This window comes from Colletotrichum godetiae, assembly GCF_030913485.1.
Source record: "Colletotrichum godetiae strain CBS 193.32 chromosome Unknown BDP55scaffold_24, whole genome shotgun sequence".
NCBI classification, from domain to species: Eukaryota; Fungi; Ascomycota; class Sordariomycetes; order Glomerellales; family Glomerellaceae; genus Colletotrichum; species Colletotrichum godetiae.
The window spans coordinates 613,226-634,634 of record NW_026851272.1 but is presented as its reverse complement, the minus strand read 5'-3'; the positions used below and the strand labels follow the sequence as shown (position 1 = coordinate 634,634).

The 21,409-nt window shown below is 53.3% G+C and overlaps 4 protein-coding genes across 4 annotated transcripts; 2 read left to right on the top strand and 2 right to left on the bottom strand.

The window, feature by feature from the left end:
* Positions 1–202: 202 nt before the first annotated feature.
* BDP55DRAFT_694557 (ribosomal protein L22/L17) lies at positions 203–2,205 on the top strand (the record flags this gene model as incomplete). Its single annotated transcript, XM_060577366.1, has 3 exons — positions 203–230; positions 1,163–1,999; positions 2,066–2,205. 3 exons carry the CDS (start codon positions 203–205, stop codon positions 2,203–2,205), a joined length of 1,005 nt encoding a protein of 334 aa, XP_060428843.1.
* Positions 2,206–2,589: 384 nt separating this feature from the next.
* Positions 2,590–3,733, bottom strand: BDP55DRAFT_729479 (uncharacterized protein; the record flags this gene model as incomplete). Its single annotated transcript, XM_060579574.1, has 4 exons — positions 2,590–2,979; positions 3,036–3,310; positions 3,366–3,537; positions 3,644–3,733. The coding sequence occupies 4 exons, from the start codon at positions 3,731–3,733 to the stop codon at positions 2,590–2,592; spliced, it is 927 nt and encodes a 308-aa protein (XP_060428842.1).
* A 7,320-nt stretch (positions 3,734–11,053) lies between these two features.
* On the top strand, positions 11,054–14,338 carry BDP55DRAFT_632897 (RNA recognition domain-containing protein; the record flags this gene model as incomplete). Its single annotated transcript, XM_060572482.1, has 1 exon — positions 11,054–14,338. The coding sequence occupies one exon, from the start codon at positions 11,054–11,056 to the stop codon at positions 14,336–14,338; it is 3,285 nt and encodes a 1,094-aa protein (XP_060428841.1).
* A 665-nt stretch (positions 14,339–15,003) lies between these two features.
* On the bottom strand, positions 15,004–20,036 carry BDP55DRAFT_174189 (helicase associated domain-containing protein). The gene is made up of 5 exons (XM_060565768.1): positions 19,033–20,036; positions 18,294–18,969; positions 15,539–18,241; positions 15,403–15,478; positions 15,004–15,329 (listed from the first exon to the last, which is right to left on the bottom strand). Exons 1-5 carry the CDS (start codon positions 19,778–19,780, stop codon positions 15,087–15,089), a joined length of 4,446 nt encoding a protein of 1,481 aa, XP_060428840.1. The 5' UTR covers positions 19,781–20,036; the 3' UTR covers positions 15,004–15,086.
* Positions 20,037–21,409: the final 1,373 nt, after the last annotated feature.

Genomic DNA, 21,409 nt, shown 5'->3' with positions numbered 1-21,409 from the left:
TTCCCTTCCCATTTCGTCTCGGCTGCTTGGTATTCGCTTATGCCTTGCGGGCCTCGGCCTTCTGCTGCTCGAGCTTGGCGTAGTAGTTGTCGCGGGCGTTCGTACGCGGCATGTGGAAGCCGTACCTATGATTCAATCTTAGTTTTTGGGGGAGACTTTCTGTAGACATTAGTGATCGATCGCGTACCAGTAGACGTTGGCCATGGCGAAACCGAGACCTGTGAGGCATGGTTAATTGAGTCGTTCTCGGATTATGACGGGAAAAAGGGTGGAACGCTGGAGTAGCAGATTGCTGCATGCTGAAGTCAGGAGGCTCAATTGACGCATGCCACCCCCAATCCAGCAGCCGCAAATCTGCAAACTCCAGCTCTGCCCACAAAGATAGGCTTACCGAGGGCGATACCAAGGTCGAGGACGAGGTTGCGTCTCAGCATCTGTCAGTCATCGTTAGCCCACAGTCCGTTGCCCTTCTTCCTTCTTCCTCCGTGGATCTGCCGGAATTGCAATGTCCGGAGGGGGGGGAAACGCACGCCCGTGATGGGCTTAACAGCAGTAGCGCCGGCCATTGTGATGTGTAGTGTGGAGAGGGTTGTGGTAGTCGATTGAGCCGAGAGTTCGTAATCGGAGGGTGGTTTGACGATGCTGAGATCTTTGGCGGGTAGCTCGAATGGTCTGATCAATTCGCGCGAAGGGAAATATCACGTGATGTTCAATTCCTCTTCAACCAAGGTAAACGGCTCTGTGACGGCGTGCTGGGACTTAGCTAAGCATTTCGGTGATTGAAACTGCTTCGCCCTGGTTGGCCATGCCAGCTTTCCTTGCATCTCAGCCAAATTAAAAAAAAAACGCCTTAGGTAAGCCCAGGGTCCGGAGGAACGCCGGCTAAACAGCACTAGGGGACGTGGCCCAGGAACGACCATCAACGCGCATGGGATCTTCCGAGCATTTTTTCCCGTAACGGGTGGGCTTGAAGCTGGTTGACGATCAATTAGCTTGAATCCGCAACACCAGTAGTCGCCATGAGTCTTCCTACGAGGCGGTTAGCCTCTGCCGGTATGTTGCCAATTGATATTGTTTCGGCTTCATCCAAGCCCCTCAAACCTTTGTCATTTCGCCGTTAGCTGTTGAATCGGGCTCCTGAGTAGCTAACTTTCCCTAACAGCTCCCTCGACACTCCAAGCCATCGCCCGACCGATTCCTCGATCCTTTATTCTGCCCCTTCGACCAGCTACTCAAATTCGAAGCAAATGGACCCTCGGCAGCATCTTCGGCAGCCGTCGCGGCAGGAAAGCCAAATCTTCCGATGATATGATGGGCGAAAACCTCGACGATCCCAAGGTCCGCGAACGCTTTGCCGAGTCACAGCAGCCCAAGATGTCCAGCTCAATCTTCGAGGAGGAAGTCGACGATGTCGTCGCGGACGCCAAGAAGGGCGGCTCCCAGGCCCAAGCTGCCCAGGCGTCGGTCAAGACACCAGAGACGATGGCGTGGCGCCTCGACCCCGATCCGCGAAGTCGCCTCCGCTGGGAGAGAAAGAAGGTCATCCAGATGGTGCACAAAAACGGCCACGTCACCCATGACGAGCGTATCGCACAGAGCGAGAAGAAGCTGTCTCACAAGAGCCCCTTCTTGGAGACCAGCGTCAAGAAGCTTGTGCATCTCGCGCGCCAGATCCAGGGCAAATCCCTCGAAGAGGCCGTTCTGCAGATGTCATACTCCAAGAAGAAGATGGCGGCCGAAGTCAAGTACCAGCTGGAGGAGGCTAGAGATTTGGCTGTCGTCACCCGTCGCATGGGTATCGTCCGCAGTACCAAGGACTTGACTGGCAAGGAAAGGCAGCCCATCAAAATTCAGACCAAGGACGGCAAGAGCTTGACTATCCCAGATCCGAGAAGGCTCTATGTTGCTGAAGCCTGGGTTGGCCGAGGACCTTGGAGGGCCAAGGAACTTGACTACAAGGGCAGAGGCAGATTCGGCATCATGCAGTCCCCCTCAACAAGTATGTTTGATACTCTCTCATCATGCCACTCATCTCATCTACAGTGAGACTAACAATATTTCGCAGGCATTTCGATCGTCTTGAAGGAGGAGAAAACGAGGATACGGGAGCACACGGAGAAGTTGGCCAAGCAGGCGAAAAGGAAGCCCTGGGTACATTTGCCTGACAGGCCAGTCACGGCCCAGAGACCCTACTACTCATGGTAAAAAAACAAGTCACAACGGGAAGACACATAACCGGAAGTGCTTAAAATACCGTCTTGTAACACACTCAAAACCTGTAAGAATATGTACAATGAAAAGCTGTCATAGAGTCCTTTACGCCATCTTCGCTGCCAATCCCTCTCACCTTACCGGTGCCTTTGGGTGTATGTATGCAATAGAAATAGGATATCCCGTGGTATAATGCTGACCTTTTTCGACAACCGCCCCTGACCCCTTGTCCACCGCAACCGCTCATTAACATTCATTTAGTCATAATTCATAATGTAGAAGGCATCCGTCCGCACTGCTCATCTGCCTCAGATGGGACCCACACTCGGATCGCCAGCCAAGAAGACGGGCAGGGTGAGTGCCTCAGAGAACTGCCTCTTACTCGAAACGTCTGGGTGACTGGCGCGGCAACATGTCTTCGTACCTTCTCGACTTCATCTCAAGCTCCGAGTGATTCTTGTCCTTCATGCCAATGAAACCTCCGGTATAGTCTCTGCCGGAGCCAGGCATGGGGCCCGAAATCTGCATAGACTTCGTGCGGTTCCTTGGCCGTCTTATGAGAAGCCACAAGGCCAAGGCGATGGCTAGGACACCGACACCTGCTCCAACACCGATACCTATCTTGGCGGATGAAGAAAGACCTGCCGCATCGCTCTCTAGGTTGCCTGCCCCAGTCTCTGAGGCTGAGCCGGATTGCGATGGGCGAGCTCCGGTAGAAGTAGACGTCGACCTCGAAGAGGTAGAGGATGATGACCTCGTGGATGTGGCCTGAAAGGAATTGATCAGTTTTGAACCTATCGTCATAGAATGGGTTTGAAGCTTACAAGGGTGGTTGAAATTGCAGTTGACGGCTGGAACGCCTGAGCAGTATCGGTGACGGGATTGCTAGAAGTTTCCGATGGGACTGTTTTGGCGACTTCAGAGGAAGCGGGTGTCTCAGCTACGCTGGGCTTCGGTGGCTCGCTCGAGCCTGCCGGTGCCGGAGGCGGCTGAGAAGTCGACGGAAGCGCGGCCGGAGGGGTTGTCTGCTGAACGGCGGGTGTGGAAGGTGGTGGGTTTGATGCAGGTGGCGTCGAAGCAGGAGGTGCTTGAGTTGCAGCTATCATGGAAAGTTAGTCAGGTTTTTGCTGGATCGGCGAACGAAGTTCCCTCACTTGTACAGAGACTCGTGACATATTCGTTGACTTTGGGTGCTACATCTGCGGCGCATGACTGCGATGCGCAGTCCCGAATACCAAACACAAAGTCTTGCTGTTTACACAGGCAGGCATTGTCTCCAGAGGCGCAACCAAAGCCTTTAGCAATGACATTGTTAACGCAGGTAATCTGCGGAGCACAAGCGTGTTAGTCCTTGATATTCGCTCAGTGTTCTAGAAATGTGTCTTGATGCAGCCAATCATATCTCTGGATGATCATCTCGATAGTGACTTACACCACATGGTGGCAATGAATCCAGCTGCGCGCAGACGTTGCCAGAAAGGGCCGCAATGGCGAAAGCTGGAACCCAGAATTGACGTCTCATAATGAGATTGGTGGAGGTAAGTGTAACAGAATACTTGATGTAATCCACGTCTAGCGAAGCGTCCTGGAGACAAGAATCCGGCGTGTCACTTCTGGAATCTCCCAACACCTGGTGCGCATAGGACCAGACCTTTCAGAGTCTCGCACAGAAGTTCATGGTCTGTCCTAAGTTGAAGTGATTGGTGAGGTACTCTGACACGATGCAGACGGTCGAGAAGAGCGTGAAGTGGCGCGAGATAGAGCCAGAGAGAATGTGTGAGACTGCCTTAAGAGACGGCCAAGGTGACGGAAGAGGTGAGGAAATTGACAACAGAACGCGAACCCCCAAGGCTCAGTGAGGTAAATGGCTGAAGTGATCTGGGTCAAAACGGGCGGCAGATGGTCGACGTAGTGAGAGAGTCAGGTCAAGTCAGGTTGGATGGACTTGCAGCGGGAGGGGGCGGGAGAGGCGAAACAATTTGACCAAAGCTGGAATGGAAGTTAAACGGTCAAGTCGAAGTGGGAGGAATGGAAGAGAAAAGCAGGCGTGGGACGAAGTGGGGAGAATAGCTGAAGAAGATTCCGAATGAGCAGAAGAGAAGAAACAAGGTACACGGCGGAGAGAAAAGAAGGGAAGAAGCTCGCAGGTGAGGTTCCAGGGGAATGAGAAGGGAGCGGGGAGCGAGGGTAATATTTCAGATTTAGAGAGGGAGGAGGGATATTGCCGTATTGAAGAAGGAACACGCAGCACGCTCCTACTCCCGCACCCACATGTCACTCGCACTTGCACTTACACTTGCAGTCCAGGGAGGGACTACCTTGCCTCAACGGAGAGAGCGGTGCAACTCACCTTACCAAGTTGGTTTACCTACATGCAGAAGGGACGGGAGGACATGGGCCAGAAATAATGGCAGGGGCCAACCGATCCGATGGGATCATGGGATGGAAGGCACTGTTGGCCCGTATGAGATGCACGGGGCTGGATCATGAGCAAAGAGCCCAGATACATCCTCGACGGGGGAAAATAACGCAAAGAGCCAAGTCACTTGCGACGAGGGGCCTCCCCTCCTCCTTCTGTCATGAACAGGGGAAAGGGGGTGGGGGAAGAAATAAAAGGCACGAGCACGGGCAGGAGGCTGTGAAGACAGCCCGGGGTTTCCCCCTCGTGCAAGTGCAACGATAGCAGTTGACAGCCCGCGGACCTTGTCACGTCCACGTTAAATTAGTACAGTCGCGTCAAATAGAGGTATAGACGGGGACGTGTTTGGCTATGTGTCTTCTCTGTCGGTTTTGAGGGCATCCGACGTGTCGTCTACTAAGGTAGTTCGAGGTTTGTCGGTCTATACCCAAGGTAGATAAGGCAAGTCGCGGCAGACGAACCATGGTGGTGACGGGCGTGTCGGGCCATTGATGGCTGATACTTGATAGGTAGTCCTCTCTGAACTCGACAGTGGGGAGCTACCTTACTTCTTACTTCTAATTCACCAAGCAAGCACGGAAGAGTAGGCAGGCACGTATGTATCCTGATGCGAGGGGTGGTCAGGTTTGAGAAGGGAGCAGGTCCGGGCACCTTTCCATGTTGGTTGAGGTAAGCCCTGTGCTCCCTTACCTGAGGTAGGCACCTTACCTTACCTTATTCACCTCAGGGCAACATGAACTGGAACGAGGAAAAGGAAGGAGAGGCCCCGAGGGTTTAGTGTCTGCATGTTGCTCCTGCAAGTTCTTGCATGTTTTTCTCGTCTTTTGGCTTTTTACCTGATCAACCTACTTCGAGCATCACCGCCAAAGCTGTGTCATCCGATGATTTGACAAAAGTCGGTCATCGATCCCATCCGAAGTAACGACTTACACCTGGAGGTGAGAGACTTTTGACCTTTCGTCACCCTCGGCTCAGTGTGCGTACCTACGTTCCCGTTGAGGCAAGTCACATTGGCGGCTCGCCATGGAGTATGGATTGGGGTGGAGGATCCCCCAACTGGGCCTGGGCCCGATCTGAGGGAGACTACTCTGAGTCTGTGCCGCGCGCTGCCAGCCAGGATGAGCCCGCTTGGGCAGGGGTTGAGGAAATGGAAATGGGGGTCCAGGGATGACGTTCAATGGAGGGGGAAGCCCTGTAAACGGCGAAGGCGACTCAGTTATTCATTCACTTTTCTTTGGCGAGTGCTCGTACGATCTGTATGTACGCAACGCAATCATCTCCAATTCTCTCGCAAGAAAGGCGCATTTCCACCGTCTCTTGAAGTATCCCACATTGTTCATTGCCTCTTACTTCGACGGGCTACAGAGCTAAGAGGATGAGAACAATACGGCAAGCCCAGGTTGCGGCGCATAATGTTGGCTCATGTTTGCACATCAAAGTAACACTGATATAGGTGTGCCGCCGTGGGGTTGCGCCTGCGCTGTCCTATCAAATCTTTCAGATCGTCCGAAGCTATTCTTGAAGAATAAGCCACGCACGAATTCGGCCCCGTCTCTGACAAGACCTTGTCGGATTGTTGGCGAACGCTGGCCCCATCCGACCTGTTATTTGTCTGGTCGTCCGATCCCTAGTCGTATCTTAGCCAGGGGTTGGTTGGCTGGATAGGAATTGCTGGTAGTTGCGACACGGGGGCACAGTCAAAGCCCCCTCGTGCGGCGTATCCCCGTACCTAGGTAAAGACCAAACTTGGCGGCAGATTGGTGGAAAGGGGGCGAATCCAGCCTGTGAACTGCGCTTTCTGGGCCTCCTGCCCGATGAGGGGTCGGCAACGGTCAGGCACGTGCCTATTCGTACACTCATTGACCGCCTTAGCTCGTTGATTCCGAAGACGATCTGCGCTAGGCAGGTCGTGTATCTTGCCGCCGCAAGCCACCGTACATCAATCCTTTCGCCCTGGACTTAGGGAAGGTGGGAAGCACGGAAGACGAGGCACTAACGTACTTCAAGAAAAAGGAGACGGGCTCGGAGCGCATCGCCCAAAATCCATCCCGACACCCAAGTCCAAGGTAAGGTAGATGCGGTAAAACTTCTTTTTTCCGATCAGCTCGCTTAGCCTGTATGCACTGGTGCAGTGGTGCACCATCATACGAGGATTCCGTCGTCATCCAACAAGGGAACGAGACTGCAGCATGGCAAACCCGATGCCCGAAAAGGAAAGCAGGAACCTGGGAGTTCCATGTTCCATCGGGCTGCATGAACTGCGGATGCCGGTGCGGCACTCCCGTCGCCGGCATGGGGACCTGGACGGCCTTACCTAACTAAGGCTTCTTAGTCTCTTTTGCCTTCCTTCCGTGGCACCAACCTTATGTAAGCTGTCATCCGATGGTGCTGACAGGACTGATGAGAGGTAGAAAGACTTGGTATGATTTGGGTTTCTCACTCTCAAGGAACGCGCCCTAAATACCAATCTCACTCAAGGTAAACTTGACTTGAATATCAATGTCCTAGATATAGGTACGAATGCTTTTGTGAGGTGCCATCCTAAGGCAGGTCGATAAGTTTGGGAGCTCGAGCTGAGGGTGTTCTCGTATTCAACCAACAGCATTCTCCCAATCCTGTTCGTTCCCACCAAACGCATTCTACGCCGAGTGTCCATATGCTCTCCTCGCACTGCAGCGACCCCAAGCCAGGAGGGCAAACTTACCATTCCACTGCTCGGCACGTTTTGATCAATTGGAAGACTTTCTCGCGCATTTACCGCCCGTTACTCGCCCCCCACCTCTAGCCCCCGCACACAATATTCAAATGGGCAGAAAGAACAAAGAACCACTGTCATGGCCCCTCGCTCCCCTGTTTCAGCGCTCTCCTGAGTCGGAGTATCCTGAATAGGTGCTCTATCCACACAAAACACCTTGAACGCTGCTTGGTTTCTTATAGAACCTCTCGGCTTTCCCGTGGCTACCTGACTTGGTCGCCTCGTCTTTTTGCGAAGTCTAGATAGACGGGAAAATTGTCCTGACGGCTACTCAAGAGGTAGGTAATTGCCCGCCGTTCGCCGCGTTGTTGTCACTGCTATCGCCTATATAAGCATCTAAAGAACTTCGTAGATTCTCTTAGACGTCCGAATTCGAATGCCAAAGCCTCCTTGGCAGACATCCCATGTCCGAAGGTTGACGGCTGCCCTATCGCATGCCGCTTTCCCCGCTTGCTTCTTCCTGCCCCTTCATCTTGACTTGAGCAAGGCGTTGCCGTCGATAAATGGATTCGCTTGTGGTAAATTCATGCGCCTCGCGGCATCACGGCTACTGGCAAACAAGGCTATATCTCTGCAGCAAGAAGTCAGACTGTTCTGCTATATGTGGCTTGCGTTGCCTAGGACAGGCATCCCCTGCGCATAAATCAGACGGGGCGCGCTGTAACAAGCACCACAAGGCACTGGGGCGGATCTTTCTTGACAACTTTAACGGCCGCTTGCCCAGAAAATTTGGATTCCCCATTGTGGTCTCATGTTGATGGCCGAGTCAACTCGTTATCCCGGGCCACGGTGCACTGCTTAACGTAAGCGAATACTGGCTTTGCCGTTTGGGTCAACGCACGACGCCTCTTTCGTCAATTCTACTGCTGGCCGTCGAGATGGCAGAAATACATCGGGGTGTCTTCAGGTTAATGTTGACTTGCCTACCTTGCATAGCCAACAGCACCTCGATGCGCAGGAACATGGACTGATCCGATTGTCCACAGCGGTGAAACACTTGGGGCATTATTTCCGCTTCTCGGGCAGATTGTATAGCTTCGTGAAGTCTTCATTGCGATGTAGCTAATTTGGCTGGTTTAAGACAGCGCCGTGGATGTCCGTCTTCGTCGCTATCGACTCCGCCGACCCGGACCACGGCTCCGACGTTGTAGCCTGACAGATGGGTGACATAACGACCTTCTTCTCACGTCTAAAATCACGTTTACCTCTGTTACTACCTCTATTGCGACCTCTGACTCTATTTCTACGACTATCTCATTCGTTTTTTCTTTGGATACGTCCTACTTTTGTACAATGTCCTCGAAGCATCTTGGTGAGATAGCGATAAGAAGGAAACAGCGATGGAAAAAAAAGAAAGAGGGTTTATTATACATTGGCCGACGGACTATTCTACTACACACTTGGCTGATGGTCTTATTGAACAGCATGCAAAAGATAGATCTGTCGGCGTTGATAGTGTGTCACGTGGTTTCGTAACGGTTGGACCTTAGAGTTGAGAAGCCGTTGACAGGTGGGCTACCTATCAACTTTCAACAGTCAGATCCTGGCTCGGAGTCCATTCCGCTGCCGAGACTGATCGGAGCCGGGTGACGAGACACCCAGAGTCTAGACTTCTACCTTAGGCAACTTATGGATAGACTCGCGTAAATTGCGGGCTAAGGGCTTAGGCATTTACTCCGTAAGCAGCATTGGTATGGCTTTTCGAGTACCTAAGCCGATTACTCCATTGAGTCCATTCCACAAGGTAGGGAGACTAGCGCTGGAGATCACTGCAAATGCTATCTATGAATAGCTGGGCTCAAGTGCCTTGAGAATAACGATGCGGATTCCACGATCATGATGGCTATAAGACCGGCAAGGCGTGCATGGGGGAAGATAATACGTTGGCTGCATTTCGAAATGCATTCAAAATCCAAAGGCAAGGCACGAAAGGAACCGCAAGAGTTGAGAACACAACGGGTCGAGAACTTCTTGGGAGCCTCATCATTCTCGCGGCACATCGGCATGACCTCACCAATGCCAAGCCCACCGGCCTCGCCAATGGCTTGGTGTCTTACTCCTCGGCCATCTGAAAAACGGCTAAACACCCGGGCAAGACAAACGAGATAAAGTTCAGCCCCTTTGAAAAATTCTTACCAAAAGTTTACTCAACATCTTATTTGCACGGCGATAAGGACTGTCGCCCGGCCGGCCGGGTCCATTCATCAGAATATAACAGCCGGGCTTCGGCGTAGTATTGCTCCGGGAATAGGCGGGCTTTGGTTCTTCTTCCCCACAAGATGCGCCCGGCATTCCACTTCTCATCTCCATTCAGCTGGTCAGGGACGCGCTGGTGACCTATTACGTGTGCGTGAGGTAAGCTAGGTATTCATTCAAGCTACATGTATCGACAAGTCTGCGAGAGTCTGTGCAAATATGAAGGTCGGAATCGGGCATTCTGTATGGCTTTGGTGTGGTTATGGAGTGGGTTTCTCTCATTCCGAGTCTCTCGATATCACAGTCCTCGATGAGCTATCCGCAAGTTACGATGACGCTCGCTTTCGCAAAGGTAAGATGACTTTACCTTGCCTCAATTGGCCGTGATGGGTCCGTGTCTTCGACCTCAGGCATTTCCTTACATAAGAGTCATTGGTGTCTAAGGTACTTTCACCCAGGAAAGTCACAGTGTCCACGGCTCGATCTAGCCATGGATGAAGTATCGCAGCAGTCGATGTCTTTCATTCTGCGGCCTCATGTCTTCAAACATGTATAAGCTAGAGCAAATCGGCTGAGCAATGGGTGCCAAGCTCAGCGCTTAGCTCTCACCGGAGTGCCTCATCTCGAGTGGTGTAAAGTACAAACCACCAACACCGGTTCAGCAACACAGTAAAGTAGCCAGTGAATGCCAACACTAAGCTGACTCGCGATCGGAAGGCTGCAACTTTCGTATTTATACAGAAGTATTTGAATTGAAGCAAAGAAGAATTCAATAAATGAGGCTTGACAAACTTTTCCTTCAAGAGAAAAAAGATTTTGTGACTGTCTACTACGTATTGCAACTCCCACTAGCGTTCCTTCTCGTTCCTGTCATTTTTTCCCGGCAGGTACCTGAGGTACCCGTGTACGGAGTACCTGCCGACAACGCCTACCCAGTTACATGCCCGTAGTGTTTTGCTCAGAGCCCAGAAGGTACCGAGCAAAGGCGGAAAAAAGGGGAGAGAGCGAGGTGACCGGGCTGAAAAGACATTGCTTGCCTACGTGCCTGCCCCGGCGCAAAGTTTCGACTTTGCTGTTGACCACATTTTAATTTTCAATCCCTTCTCGTTGTTGCTGCTGGCCAACACTGTATATTTCCTTTTTCGAGGAACCAAAGCCGCAGTCTGTGTCGCTGCCGCTGCCGCGATTTCAATTCCTCGATTGCGAACCCTCATTGTAGCTAGCAGCTCCCGAAGCTCGTACACGCGCCGACCGTCCAAGCTTGACTTTTCTTCAACAAAACTCGTCGTCCACGTCCACGTCCCCGTTCACAAACTACGCTCACCTCCCCTCGTCGCCGCCGTCGGCATCGCATCATCCTCAATTCTACACTCTTGGTGCATGAGCCTGGCGCAATCGAACGACTGAACAACACACTGTGACGACTGCTTCTCCCATGATTCGTCTGTTGACGACCTCACGATTTCTGCAAGATGGCGACCCTGCCGGTAGGGGAGGACAAATGGCTGGATTACGTCGCTGAGAACAGTCGACACGCCAACGATCTGGAGAAGCGCGTTCACGTCATCGAGCTGTTCAAACATGCCGTCGAGGCCGAACCCAATAGCGTCAAAGTCTGGCGCGCATACTGCGATTACTTTTGGTCCCTTTATGTCGACAGTCAGTCCTACGAAGCAGGATGGCCCGATGAGGAACGCCGCATGGGCTGCGAGCTCTTTTCTCTCAACGCCGCCCTCTCATTGTGGCAGCAAGGCTACGAAGCCATCCTATTTCGAATTAGCGACAGTCATGAACTCTGGGATCGATGGATTTCTCTTGAAAGTGGGCTGCTCGCGCGCTCGCGCACTGCCGAGGGAATCCGCCGCATCACGTTCCTCTACACCGACCGACTGCAGGTTCCACATGTAACCCGCGACAGAACCGCGCAAGATTTTTCCGAGTTTTTATCCACCTACAACAAGGCCGCTTGGGAGGAGACGATGCAGGGGATTACTGCAAACCCAAAGTCACAAGAGGCCAAGAAGTTGACCGCGGATCGCGACGACTACGAATTCAAGCTGCGCGAAGCAACCCGTGACGGCAAGGACGACGTTTACCGCAACCTCCTCAGAGAATATCTTGAGTGGGAGTGCGCGCAGAGCAAGAGAAGCAACAAGCAGGCAGAGGCTACCGGTGACCTGTGCCGGGGACTTTACGCCAGAGCCTTGACCGGTACCTTTGCATTCGACGATACCACCTGGAATGAATATGTCCGCTTTCTATCTACCTCTGGGACATATGCACAGTCGCCCCAGGGCATGGTTGATGTTCTGCGTCGGGCTGTGGATCACTGCCCGTGGTCAGGGGCCATTTGGTCGCGCTACATTCTAACCGCTGAAGACGCCAAGCTCCCCTTCAACGAAATTGAGCAGATTAAACACAAGGCGACGAGCAACTCTGAGCTTTATAAGAACGGCATGACGGCGCTTATCGATATGTACGCGGCCTGGTGCGGGTTCCTCAAGCGAAAGGCAATGGATTTGAATGCAACCGACGAGGACGTCGATGTCGCTGACATGGGTTTGCGCGCGGCACTTGAATCTCTTGAGGAGGCCAAACACCGTTACAGCGATAGCTACAGAGGCGATCCTAATTTCCGTCTGGAGCGCATATACATTCAGTATTTGACCGAGAAGAAACGCAACGTCGACGAAGCGAGAAGCGAGTGGCACAAGCTGGCCGAAAAGCAGCTATATGCTGATAGCTACGACTTCTGGCTGAACTACTACCTTTGGGAAATGATGGTGTTTGCCGCCAATGGCAAAGATCGCAGTCCTACCCCGTCCACTGCGGCGATTGGCTTGAGGGTGCCATCGGTGGCTACAGCTGTCCTTGGAAGGGCCATCAAGCGTAAAAGCTTAGACTGGCCCGAGAGGATCATTGACGTTTACGTCCAGCACTGCAACGACTATGAGCTCCCCAGTACGGTCCGCATTGCTATTGACACGGTCTACGAATCCCGCAAGGAGGTCGCCAGGCGGCGAGAGAGAGAGGCAGCCCAGGCCGCCGAGTACTATGCTGCTCAGCAAGAACAGCAAAGTGCCTACGCAGCTCAAGCGGTGGACGACGACTCGTCTTCCAGCTCCAAGAGGAAGCGAGAAGCGGAGACCGATACGGCCGATGAGACTACCAACAAACGACCCAGAAGTGAGGCTACAGAAGCCGAGACGGCCTTAAAGAATCAGAGCTTGAAAAGGGACCGAGAAAACACATCGGTTCTTGTTAGCAACCTTCCTGCCGAAACTACCAAAACCAAGATTCGCCAGTACTTTAAAGAGTACGGCCACATTGTCGACGTAACGGACCCTGCCATTGACCCTCCAGACTACACCCAGACAGTCATGGTAGAATTCAGGACACCGGAGGAGGCCCAATCAGCTCTGCTCAGAGACGGAAAGTACTTTGGATCGGCCCAGATCAAGGTCCAACCCGGAACTGACCTGACTCTCTTCGTTACCAACTACCCACCCACGGCAGATAAAGCCTACATCGCAAATCTCTTCAAAGGTTGCGGCGAGATATTGAGTATCAGGATGCCTAGCTTGAAGGGCAACGTTCGCCGACGCTTCAGCTACGTGACTTTCCGGGACCGTTCGGCTTCTGCTAAGGCAACTGCAAAGCACGGTACTCTTCTCGATGGAAAGTTCAAATTATCGGCCATGTACTCTGATCCGTCCCGTGCGAAGAAGCGTGATGGCGCCATTGAGGAGGGCCGAGAACTCCACGTCACCAATCTCGACCCGGCAGCCGGCGAAGATGATGTCCACAAGGTTTTCGAGAAATACGGAACCGTAAAGCGCGTCAGCATCCCGAAAAATATGGCAGGCAAAGGCCATGGGGCAGCCTATGTTGAAATGGGAACTAAGGAGGAGGCTGAGAAGGCTGCTTCCGGGCTGAACAATGTCAACTTCCGCGGCAACGTCATGACAGTACACGTTTCGACCCCCAGCATCTACAAGAGGTCAGCGGCTGTTACAAAAGAGCGCGCGTCTCCGGCGCCGAGTCGGGATGACGACGGAGACGCAATGATGGGAGACAGCAACGGTGATGCGGCTGGCCTTCAAGGCGGGCCAAGTCGCGCCGAGATTGCCTCACGGACCATCGCACTTTTAGATATTCCTGACACCGTCAACGATGCGCGGGTAAAGGAAATTGTTGAGAAGGTGGGAGGCTTCAAGAGCTTCGTTCTCCAGCCTAGTCACGGTGGCGCCAAGATCGAGTTTGAAGACGAACCAAGTGCAGGCCGTGCCATGCTCCAGCTTGATGGCTATGTCTTGGATGGCCGCAAGTTGCGAACCGGGTCCATTGAGGAGTTGAAACGGGCAAAAGGAGAGTTCCGGACAGACAAGATCGTGTACGGTACTGGCGGAAAGAAGCAGGCTGAGAAGGCTTCGGCACCAAAGAAGACTGGGACTGGCCCTGCCTTCGTCCCACCTTCCACGTCTGTCAAGCGGCCAGTCCTGGGCGGTGCCAAGAGGGGAGGATTAGGTTTTATGCCCAAGGCTTTGAGCGTGAGAGAGGGCGGCGCTGCTGCAAACTCACAATCGGAATCCAAAGTCAACGGTGCTGGTGCCGAACCAGAGACCCGGAAACCTATGAAGAGCAATGCCGACTTCAAGGCCCTGCTTATGTCTACAACTACTACATCTAATGCGCCCAAGGAAGCAGAAAGTGCGGGGGAAAATGGCAGTGGTCAGGTCGCGGAAGACCGTCATTAATTACGGCGTTTATGGGAAAATGGTATTATGACTCTTGCATTTGAGTAGGAGTCCTGGCAAACACAGAAACACACTTATACATATCTTTATCATGCCTCAACACCAAAGAGGTTAATATCAAGTGCCTAATGCTCTGTCATCTAATTATTCGACTGACTTGCCCCCCCCCCTCCCCCGGTAGTCTAGGTTCCGTACTTGCGTCTAACTTGATCTCTATGCTCCGCAAGGCATCCTTTGTGGCCCTGAGCTCGCCACTGATGTGCGGTTGGACTAGGCAGTGGATGCTTTGCTGAGGGAGTAGCAAAACCCAAGTGTCAGAGTCGGTCGCCTTCTTGACAATTACATGTAGTCTGGCATTGTCCTCAAAGCATATCTGGACCTCCCCACCAGTGTGCTCGCTGCCTTCCCCCAATAGTTTTCAGTGAAACATTGCTAGCGATGTTGGCACTCTCAGCTTTGCCAAGGTCTGTATCCAGCAATCAACATGCCATCTCATCCAACTTTGGCTGTTTTGACTCTTCAAATGAAAATAACCATGGCCGTAGACGTCGTACAATGTCCCGCCTTGCTGTATACAAGACATCAGCAAGCAGCAGCTTCCCCCCAGTGCCTACAAAAGCAGGATCATCTTCACAGGACGGTTGCACAAAGATTGCTTTAGCCTCCCCACCACCACCCCTCGGGAAAGGCAGATCCTCCGTCTAGACGTTCCACTTCGTCCCTAGGACAAGCGAATGCTGCAAACATTCTATGTTTTGCTGACACTCGCAGACAAGTCCCTGTCCTTGTTGGCATCCTGCGAGAAAATCTTTTGCCAGATGGCCAACCATCTCTCGTGCTGCGCCGAGGGAAGTTTGCCGGGCTGCTTGAAGGAGCGGGTGAGGAGCTCGCGGAGCCTGGTGCGGAGGACCTTGATTACGAGCATTGTCTTCCAGTCGGGCAAGGCGAACCGGCAGCGGTTGCCGTCGAGGACGAGTACACCCGAAAACATCTGCGCAAAGGGAAGAATGGTCAGCTTGCTGGAACTTGGTGATGGGTTCAACATAGGGGAGATGGATGCTTACGTCGGCTCTGACGTCGCCGCACAGGAGAGCAATGGCAAATGGGTCAGCCACTGTTGTTTCATGCGCGTGATAGACACTGTTAATGCATGTTAGCTTATTGTGAATGGACTTGGAAGGGCTGATAAAGGAAACTTGCCTTTTCGATTGCATGATGTGGTAGTAGGACAGCCACTTGAGCTCATTGTGTCCCTTGTTGACAGAGGACGGGTGCAGGCTTATTGACTGGTTGTTGCTGATATTGCGCAGGCCCCGGGCTCCTGGGCTTTCACGCACTAGAAGCTTGGGATAGAAGCTCCATGTGATGACTGCTGTGGTGATGGCATCATTCTCGCTGTTGATGCTCACGCGTTGGGGGATGTCAAAGAAGCTCTGGTTGCGTCGTCCACCTCTCGAGTTGGACCCGTAGCGTACTCTATTTAGCGCTCTTCTCTCCTCGTCAGTCAGCATGAGGAAGCCAGAGTCTGCTACTGAGACGAGCAGCTGGCCCTTGAGGTCTTCAATGTTGGCCAGGGTCTGCTGGCTGAGGAAGTTCTTGCGACAGAACTGGAAGTCCTTGCCGCCGGAAGCAGTGTTCGACTGGCATACACGCTTCCATGCGAGGTAGGCATTGTAGACGGTCAGAAGGTCTGATTCGCCTCTGCGGAAGCCCTTGCGGACAAGGTCGGCTTGAGCTCGCTGGCCAAATGGTGCCGTGAATGGCGATTTGGAGGACAGGATGGCAGCTACTGTGATGGCCATGTCCAAGCATTTAAAGATGGCACCCATCAGGATGAGCTTGCCGAGGAAGACATCCAAGGGCAACCGGGCGAGTTGATTACCCAAAGGCGTCAAGTCCTCGGCAGGCGTCAAGGCTCGGACATCAACGAGGGCATCTATAGCCCGGCGGATGTTCTTGGCCGAAGGCGGATCCAAAGCCTCGCTCAGCGTCTCCTCGATGCCACCAATCTTGCAGATCTTGACACGGATCGCCAAGTCCTGCAGCGAGAGACGCAGCATCTCGGGAGTCTGCTGGTCGCTCATGACCGCGTCGTGCCGGTGCTTGGTGAACATGTGGAAGCAGAGGCCCTCCTGGACACGTCCGGCTCGTCCGCGGCGTTGCTTTGCGTTGGCGCGGGAGATGAAGGTGTCGATGAGGCGGGAGAGCTGTCTTCTCTCGTCGAATCTCATCTCGCGATGTTTGCCCGTGTCGATGACGCAGGTCACGTCGGGAATCGTGATGCCGGTCTCGGCAATGTTGGTTGCTAGCACGATCTTGCGCACGCCGGGAGGTGGCACGAGGAAAGCGGCCTCCTGGTCCTCGGTCGCGATGGTCGAGTGCAGCGGGTAGATGAGCCAGTCGCGCGCGAACGAAGGGTCGCCGGAGAGCAGGTCGTTGAGGGTTCGGATTTCCGCGATACCGGGAAGGAAGACGAGGATCGCCTTGCTGTAGGGGACGTATTCGGGCGCGGAGGCGACCTTGGCAATAAGCTGTACAATCAGGTCAAAGTCGATTCGGTACTCGTCCATCTGGGCAAGACTGTTCCTGGTCTTGGGGGAGTAAGCCGATAGGTCAGCTCCGACTGTGGACTTGGGTCCTTCGGCTTCCGCCTCAACCACGTCGTCGTCGAGATCTACCATCTTCTCTTGAGGGCTCTGGCCGACAGTGTAGCCGGTTGTTTCGATGGCATCCTCCAGGTACTTGACTTGAACAGGGAATGTACGTCCAGGAACCGTCAGCACCGGGGCTCCGCCGAGGTAGTTGGAAAATCGCTCGGCATCGACCGTGGCAGACATGAGAACCACCTTCAGATCCTTGCGTCTCAGCATCAGCTTCTTCAAGATGATGAGCAAGAAATCACTGTCGATGGATCTCTCGTGAACCTCATCCAGAACTAAATGAGTGACTTCTCGAAGATCATTTGAACCTTCCAGCATTCGCATGACGATACCCGTGGTCGCAAAAACTAGCCGGGTCTCGCGAGAGGTGTTGGCTTCGAGACGGATCGAGTAGCCCACCAATGACCTGGGCGTTCCTAGATCATTACGACCCTCGCCGAGCTCTTCGCTGACTCTGCGAGCCAGCGAGATGGCGGAAATTCGACGCGGCTCAGTGCAGAAGATCTTGCATGGCTTCCCCTGGGACAATTGGTGCTCCAAGAGGAAGGCCGGCACCTGGGTACTCTTGCCACAGCCAGTTTCTCCGCAGATAATGACGACTTGCTCTCTGTCCACAGCATCCGTGACTTGCTGCTTGAAATTCCACATGGGAAGTTGCATGCGGGATTGGAGCATAGTCTGATACCTGGGAGCATTGATCTTCTGAGCCCAAATATTCTGATAGTACTCGGGGCAGTTGGAGAGACGCTTGGCAGCCTCTTGAGCGGCCTCGTCCTTGTTGTCATTCTGGTTGCGGGCAGCGGCCCTTCCCCTGAAAGCGTTGGGGAGAATGACGCCATCCTCCAGCTCCTGGTCCTGTCTCTGGCGCACAAGAGCTCGTAACTCTCTAATTGCTTCTCGGTCCTTGGAGTCCAGCTGGCTTTTCCTGGCCTCTGCAAGCTCATCCCATAGCTCACGCCAGACATGAGGCAGCCTCATTCCGACCTTCTCTTCCTTTGCCGAGGTGCCAAAGATGTGGAACAGGGCCCATGTTGCGACGTATGCTTCCGACTGTTTCTTGTCGGGGGTGGCGATGGACTTCATGCTGAAGTTGAAGCTTGACGGAATAGTGGCGACGTCAACCGTATCGTCCTGAGATACGGATGGAACCTCTTGGGGCTTTGTCCAGGTGATGGAGACAGAGTGACGGTTAGCAAACGGAACCTCTGAAATAAGGCGATAGTTGATCCTTGTCGAGGCGTCCCTGTAATGAAGTCAGCATGAGCATTGAGCATTCATGGCTAGATGTGCCATACCTCGCTCTGCAGGCCTCTTCCAAAGCCCGCATAGGAGAGACACCGGTCCATTTTCCAAAATCCCGAATCGTAATCTTGACGCCGTCTGTGCCGTTGAGCACAGTGCTTGATTTGCCCGTGGCGTCCACTTCGGTGACAGGCAGATTGGCAAAGAGATCGCCAAGACCGCCGTCATCATCGTCGTCGTTCTGGGCCAGAATCTCAGCAGCGATACGCTCGGCCTCGTCATTGATGTCTCCATCAGAAGACTCGGCTGCTTCGGCGATGGCCTTTGACGGCTCTTTCTCCTTCTCCTCTTGGGCCTGTTGCTTCTTCGCGGCTGCAAACTCCTTTTCCAAGACCACCTTCTTGGTCTTCCACTCTTGCTCCGCGGCAAACTTGTCGAAGAGGACGTCCTTCTCGATCCTGACAATTTTTGCGCGGAGCTCAGCTTGCAGATCTGCTCCATCGCTTGCCTCAGAGGTGTGACTGCTTTGCTTTCGTTTTCCCTGCTGGCTTTTCTCAAGCTCGAACAATTTGATCTTTGTTTCGAGGTAAACTGGAACCAGCTCGTCTGGCTCAATCTCAATGTCGCAAGTCACTACGGCCTTCTTCTTGTTGCCATTTTTAGGCTTCTGGCGCCCATCAGGTACAGGAGTTGTGGCTCCCGAAGGCAAGGGGCTCTCAGACGGTGTATCTAAGGAGTCTGGTAAGTTTGCTTCCGCAGCGAAGGCCTGGAATGTCACATAATCTAGCTTACCTAGCTGTCTAATACCTTTGTTTCCTCGACCCTCGTAATCAGGTAGCTCGTCACTTGGACACTCTCTCGCCAGCCAGTCGAGGGCTTCTTCGAGACCCCAAAGGCTGTCCTTGGTGAAAGATGGGATATTTGGCGCAATGTCGAGAATGTGCCGCATCACAGCCTGGACTCGTTCCTCGGGGAAGCTAACACTAGCGAGAGTCTGTTGAAGTGTCCATAGCTTGATGGTCATGTCCTCTTCCGGCAGCAACTTCCCGTTCGCAGAGGTTTCTGTAGAAACACTTGACGATGCAAAGCGACTCTCGGCTTGGATGAGATCAAGAACCTGGTCCATCAACTCTTGAGGCAACCACTTCCTCGAATTGACCGTGTCGGCTTGGCCTCTGAGCAGGCGGCGATCGGTCTCAAGCCTCGTGCGCTGGCGTTGAGCATCCCGCTTAGTCTTCTGAGCATACTTTTCCACCATGAGCTGCAATTCGGACTCATCAAGTTGCTTCTCAAACTCCTCGGGGCTCAGTTCCGCCTTGGCAGCTTTGTCACCAGCATCATTGGAGGAAGACTGAGGATCCGATGATGGGGCATCCGCATTGGCAGCGGCGTTGGGAGCGGCAGCAACAGCCCGGGCCGCAGCGGCGGCATCGGCTCCTTCAGCGGGTTCGGTCCGAGGCTTGGATGACGCAACGGAGGTGGTGGCGAAGCCTCTGGCCGGGTTTGCGGCGGGCTTCTTCTTCTTCTTGGCCCCGGCCATGATCAGGTCGGCAGGCTGAAGCTGGAAGGGAAAGACTTAGTTGCGACTGGCAATCAGTCTGAGTTTTGTGAGTCTGCCAAGTATCGAAAGCAAAATTGGTGGCCACTAAGAATCTGGGTATGAGGGCTGCTCAGTGAGAAGCAAACGGGTTGGGTAATGGATTCAGGTTGGAAAATCAGTCGAAGAAACGGGAAGGACTGGAGAGGAAGCCGAGCCGAGAGGCGAAGGCGGAGACGGGGGCGGAAAATGAAGGGTCCAAGGACCGGAAGGGGGCGGTAGGAAGACAATGACTGGTGAAACAGCCGGAGAAGGCGTTGATTCCTGGGTTCCTATCATGAGTGAGCGAGAAGATATGATATAGTGTGTGAGGAGAGTGAGTGCATCTCAAGCACACTGCAGAATGTAGGTGATATTAATTACCTAGTAGCTCAGTGTGTGAGGCGATTTGAGCGTGCCGGAGCAGGCAGGCAAGGTAGAGTGATGTCAACGGTGTGGCTGGGTTCCTAGCATTGTCAGGGTTGATAAATGGCCCTGGTAGAATTGCTTTGCAGGGACGGGGCGAAGGCGAGGTAGTGCAAAGCGCAAAACACCTCAGTGAGTGAGTGTAGGTTTGTGAGTGAGTGAGCCCAGAAAGTGTGTGTGTGTGTGTGTGTGTGTGTGTGTGTGTGTGTGTGTGTGTGTGTGTGTGTGTGTGTGCGTCTCTGTCTCTCTTCCATTCGCCGCAGAGTCGGGTGTCGGGTCTCTGGCTGGCACGCTGGGCACCAAATTCAGGACGGAGTGACAGGCCGTCGGCGGCGTTGGCAATTGGTAAGGCCAACACAGGGTGGATGTGAGGTGGATAGAAACGTGGGCTACGAAACCATGCCTGGCCGGATCCACGAAATCGAAATAGCAGAGGGTGGGTGGTGTTTGTGTATCCGTACAGATACTCTCTGGTGAGTAGGCAGACAGGCAGGTGTCTTCGGTGGCTCAGAGAACTGAGGATCCTCTTCAACAACTATCCCGTATGTTGCACTTCACGTGGCTTACAATCTAGACATGCCGGGTCGTGTGGAGGGGATACCTATGCGTCCAAGGTGAGGCCGAACTAAAGGACAGCCACCGATGAGAGTCTGGAAGATGATCAGGTCACATCAGGTGCTAAATGGTGGGGGATCAAGCAGAAGGTACGGAGTAAGGCAGTAAGAGTACCTTATGGATACGGATAAGGCTGGGCAGTTTTCTGTGGAGAATAAGGAACTCTACTCTCTTTTCCATTGTGGCTGAAGTTTGTGAAAGACGGGGAAATTCAACATTTTTTTCCTCCTTTGAGTCAGACCGGTAACAATCCCCCCTACATCCGTGCTTCCCTAGCAGATGGGCATTGCCTAGAGCTAGGGCTTCGACTTGCATGGAAGCTGCCGCTGCGTCATCAGTCAAGGTTCTGAGAGAGCTATAAGAGAATAAACCGTGGCCGTAGTGGCAGAGACTCAAGAAATCTGTCGCTTGTACGGATAAAAGAGACGAGTAGTAATTATATAGTACTTCGGGAAAGAGGAACTTCCGTCCGGTCCGAGATGAGCCTACCAAGATAAATTAACACTGTGTCACTAATAAGCAAATCTTACCTGACTCAAGGTGAGCTCAGGT

What these genes read in the sequence shown, in the direction of transcription:
- BDP55DRAFT_174189 (XM_060565768.1), bottom strand. Translation starts at nt 19,780, where the DNA reads ATGGCCGGGGCCAAGAAGAAGAAGAAGCCCGCCGCAAACCCGGCCAGA. An exon ending in CAAAGGTATTAGACAGCTAG is followed by an intron (nt 18,970 to 19,032) that starts GTAAGCTAGATT and finishes CAGACTCCTTAG; the next exon opens with ATACACCGTCTGAGAGCCCC. An exon ending in CACATCATGCAATCGAAAAG is followed by an intron (nt 15,479 to 15,538) that starts GCAAGTTTCCTT and finishes ATGCATTAACAG; the next exon opens with TGTCTATCACGCGCATGAAA.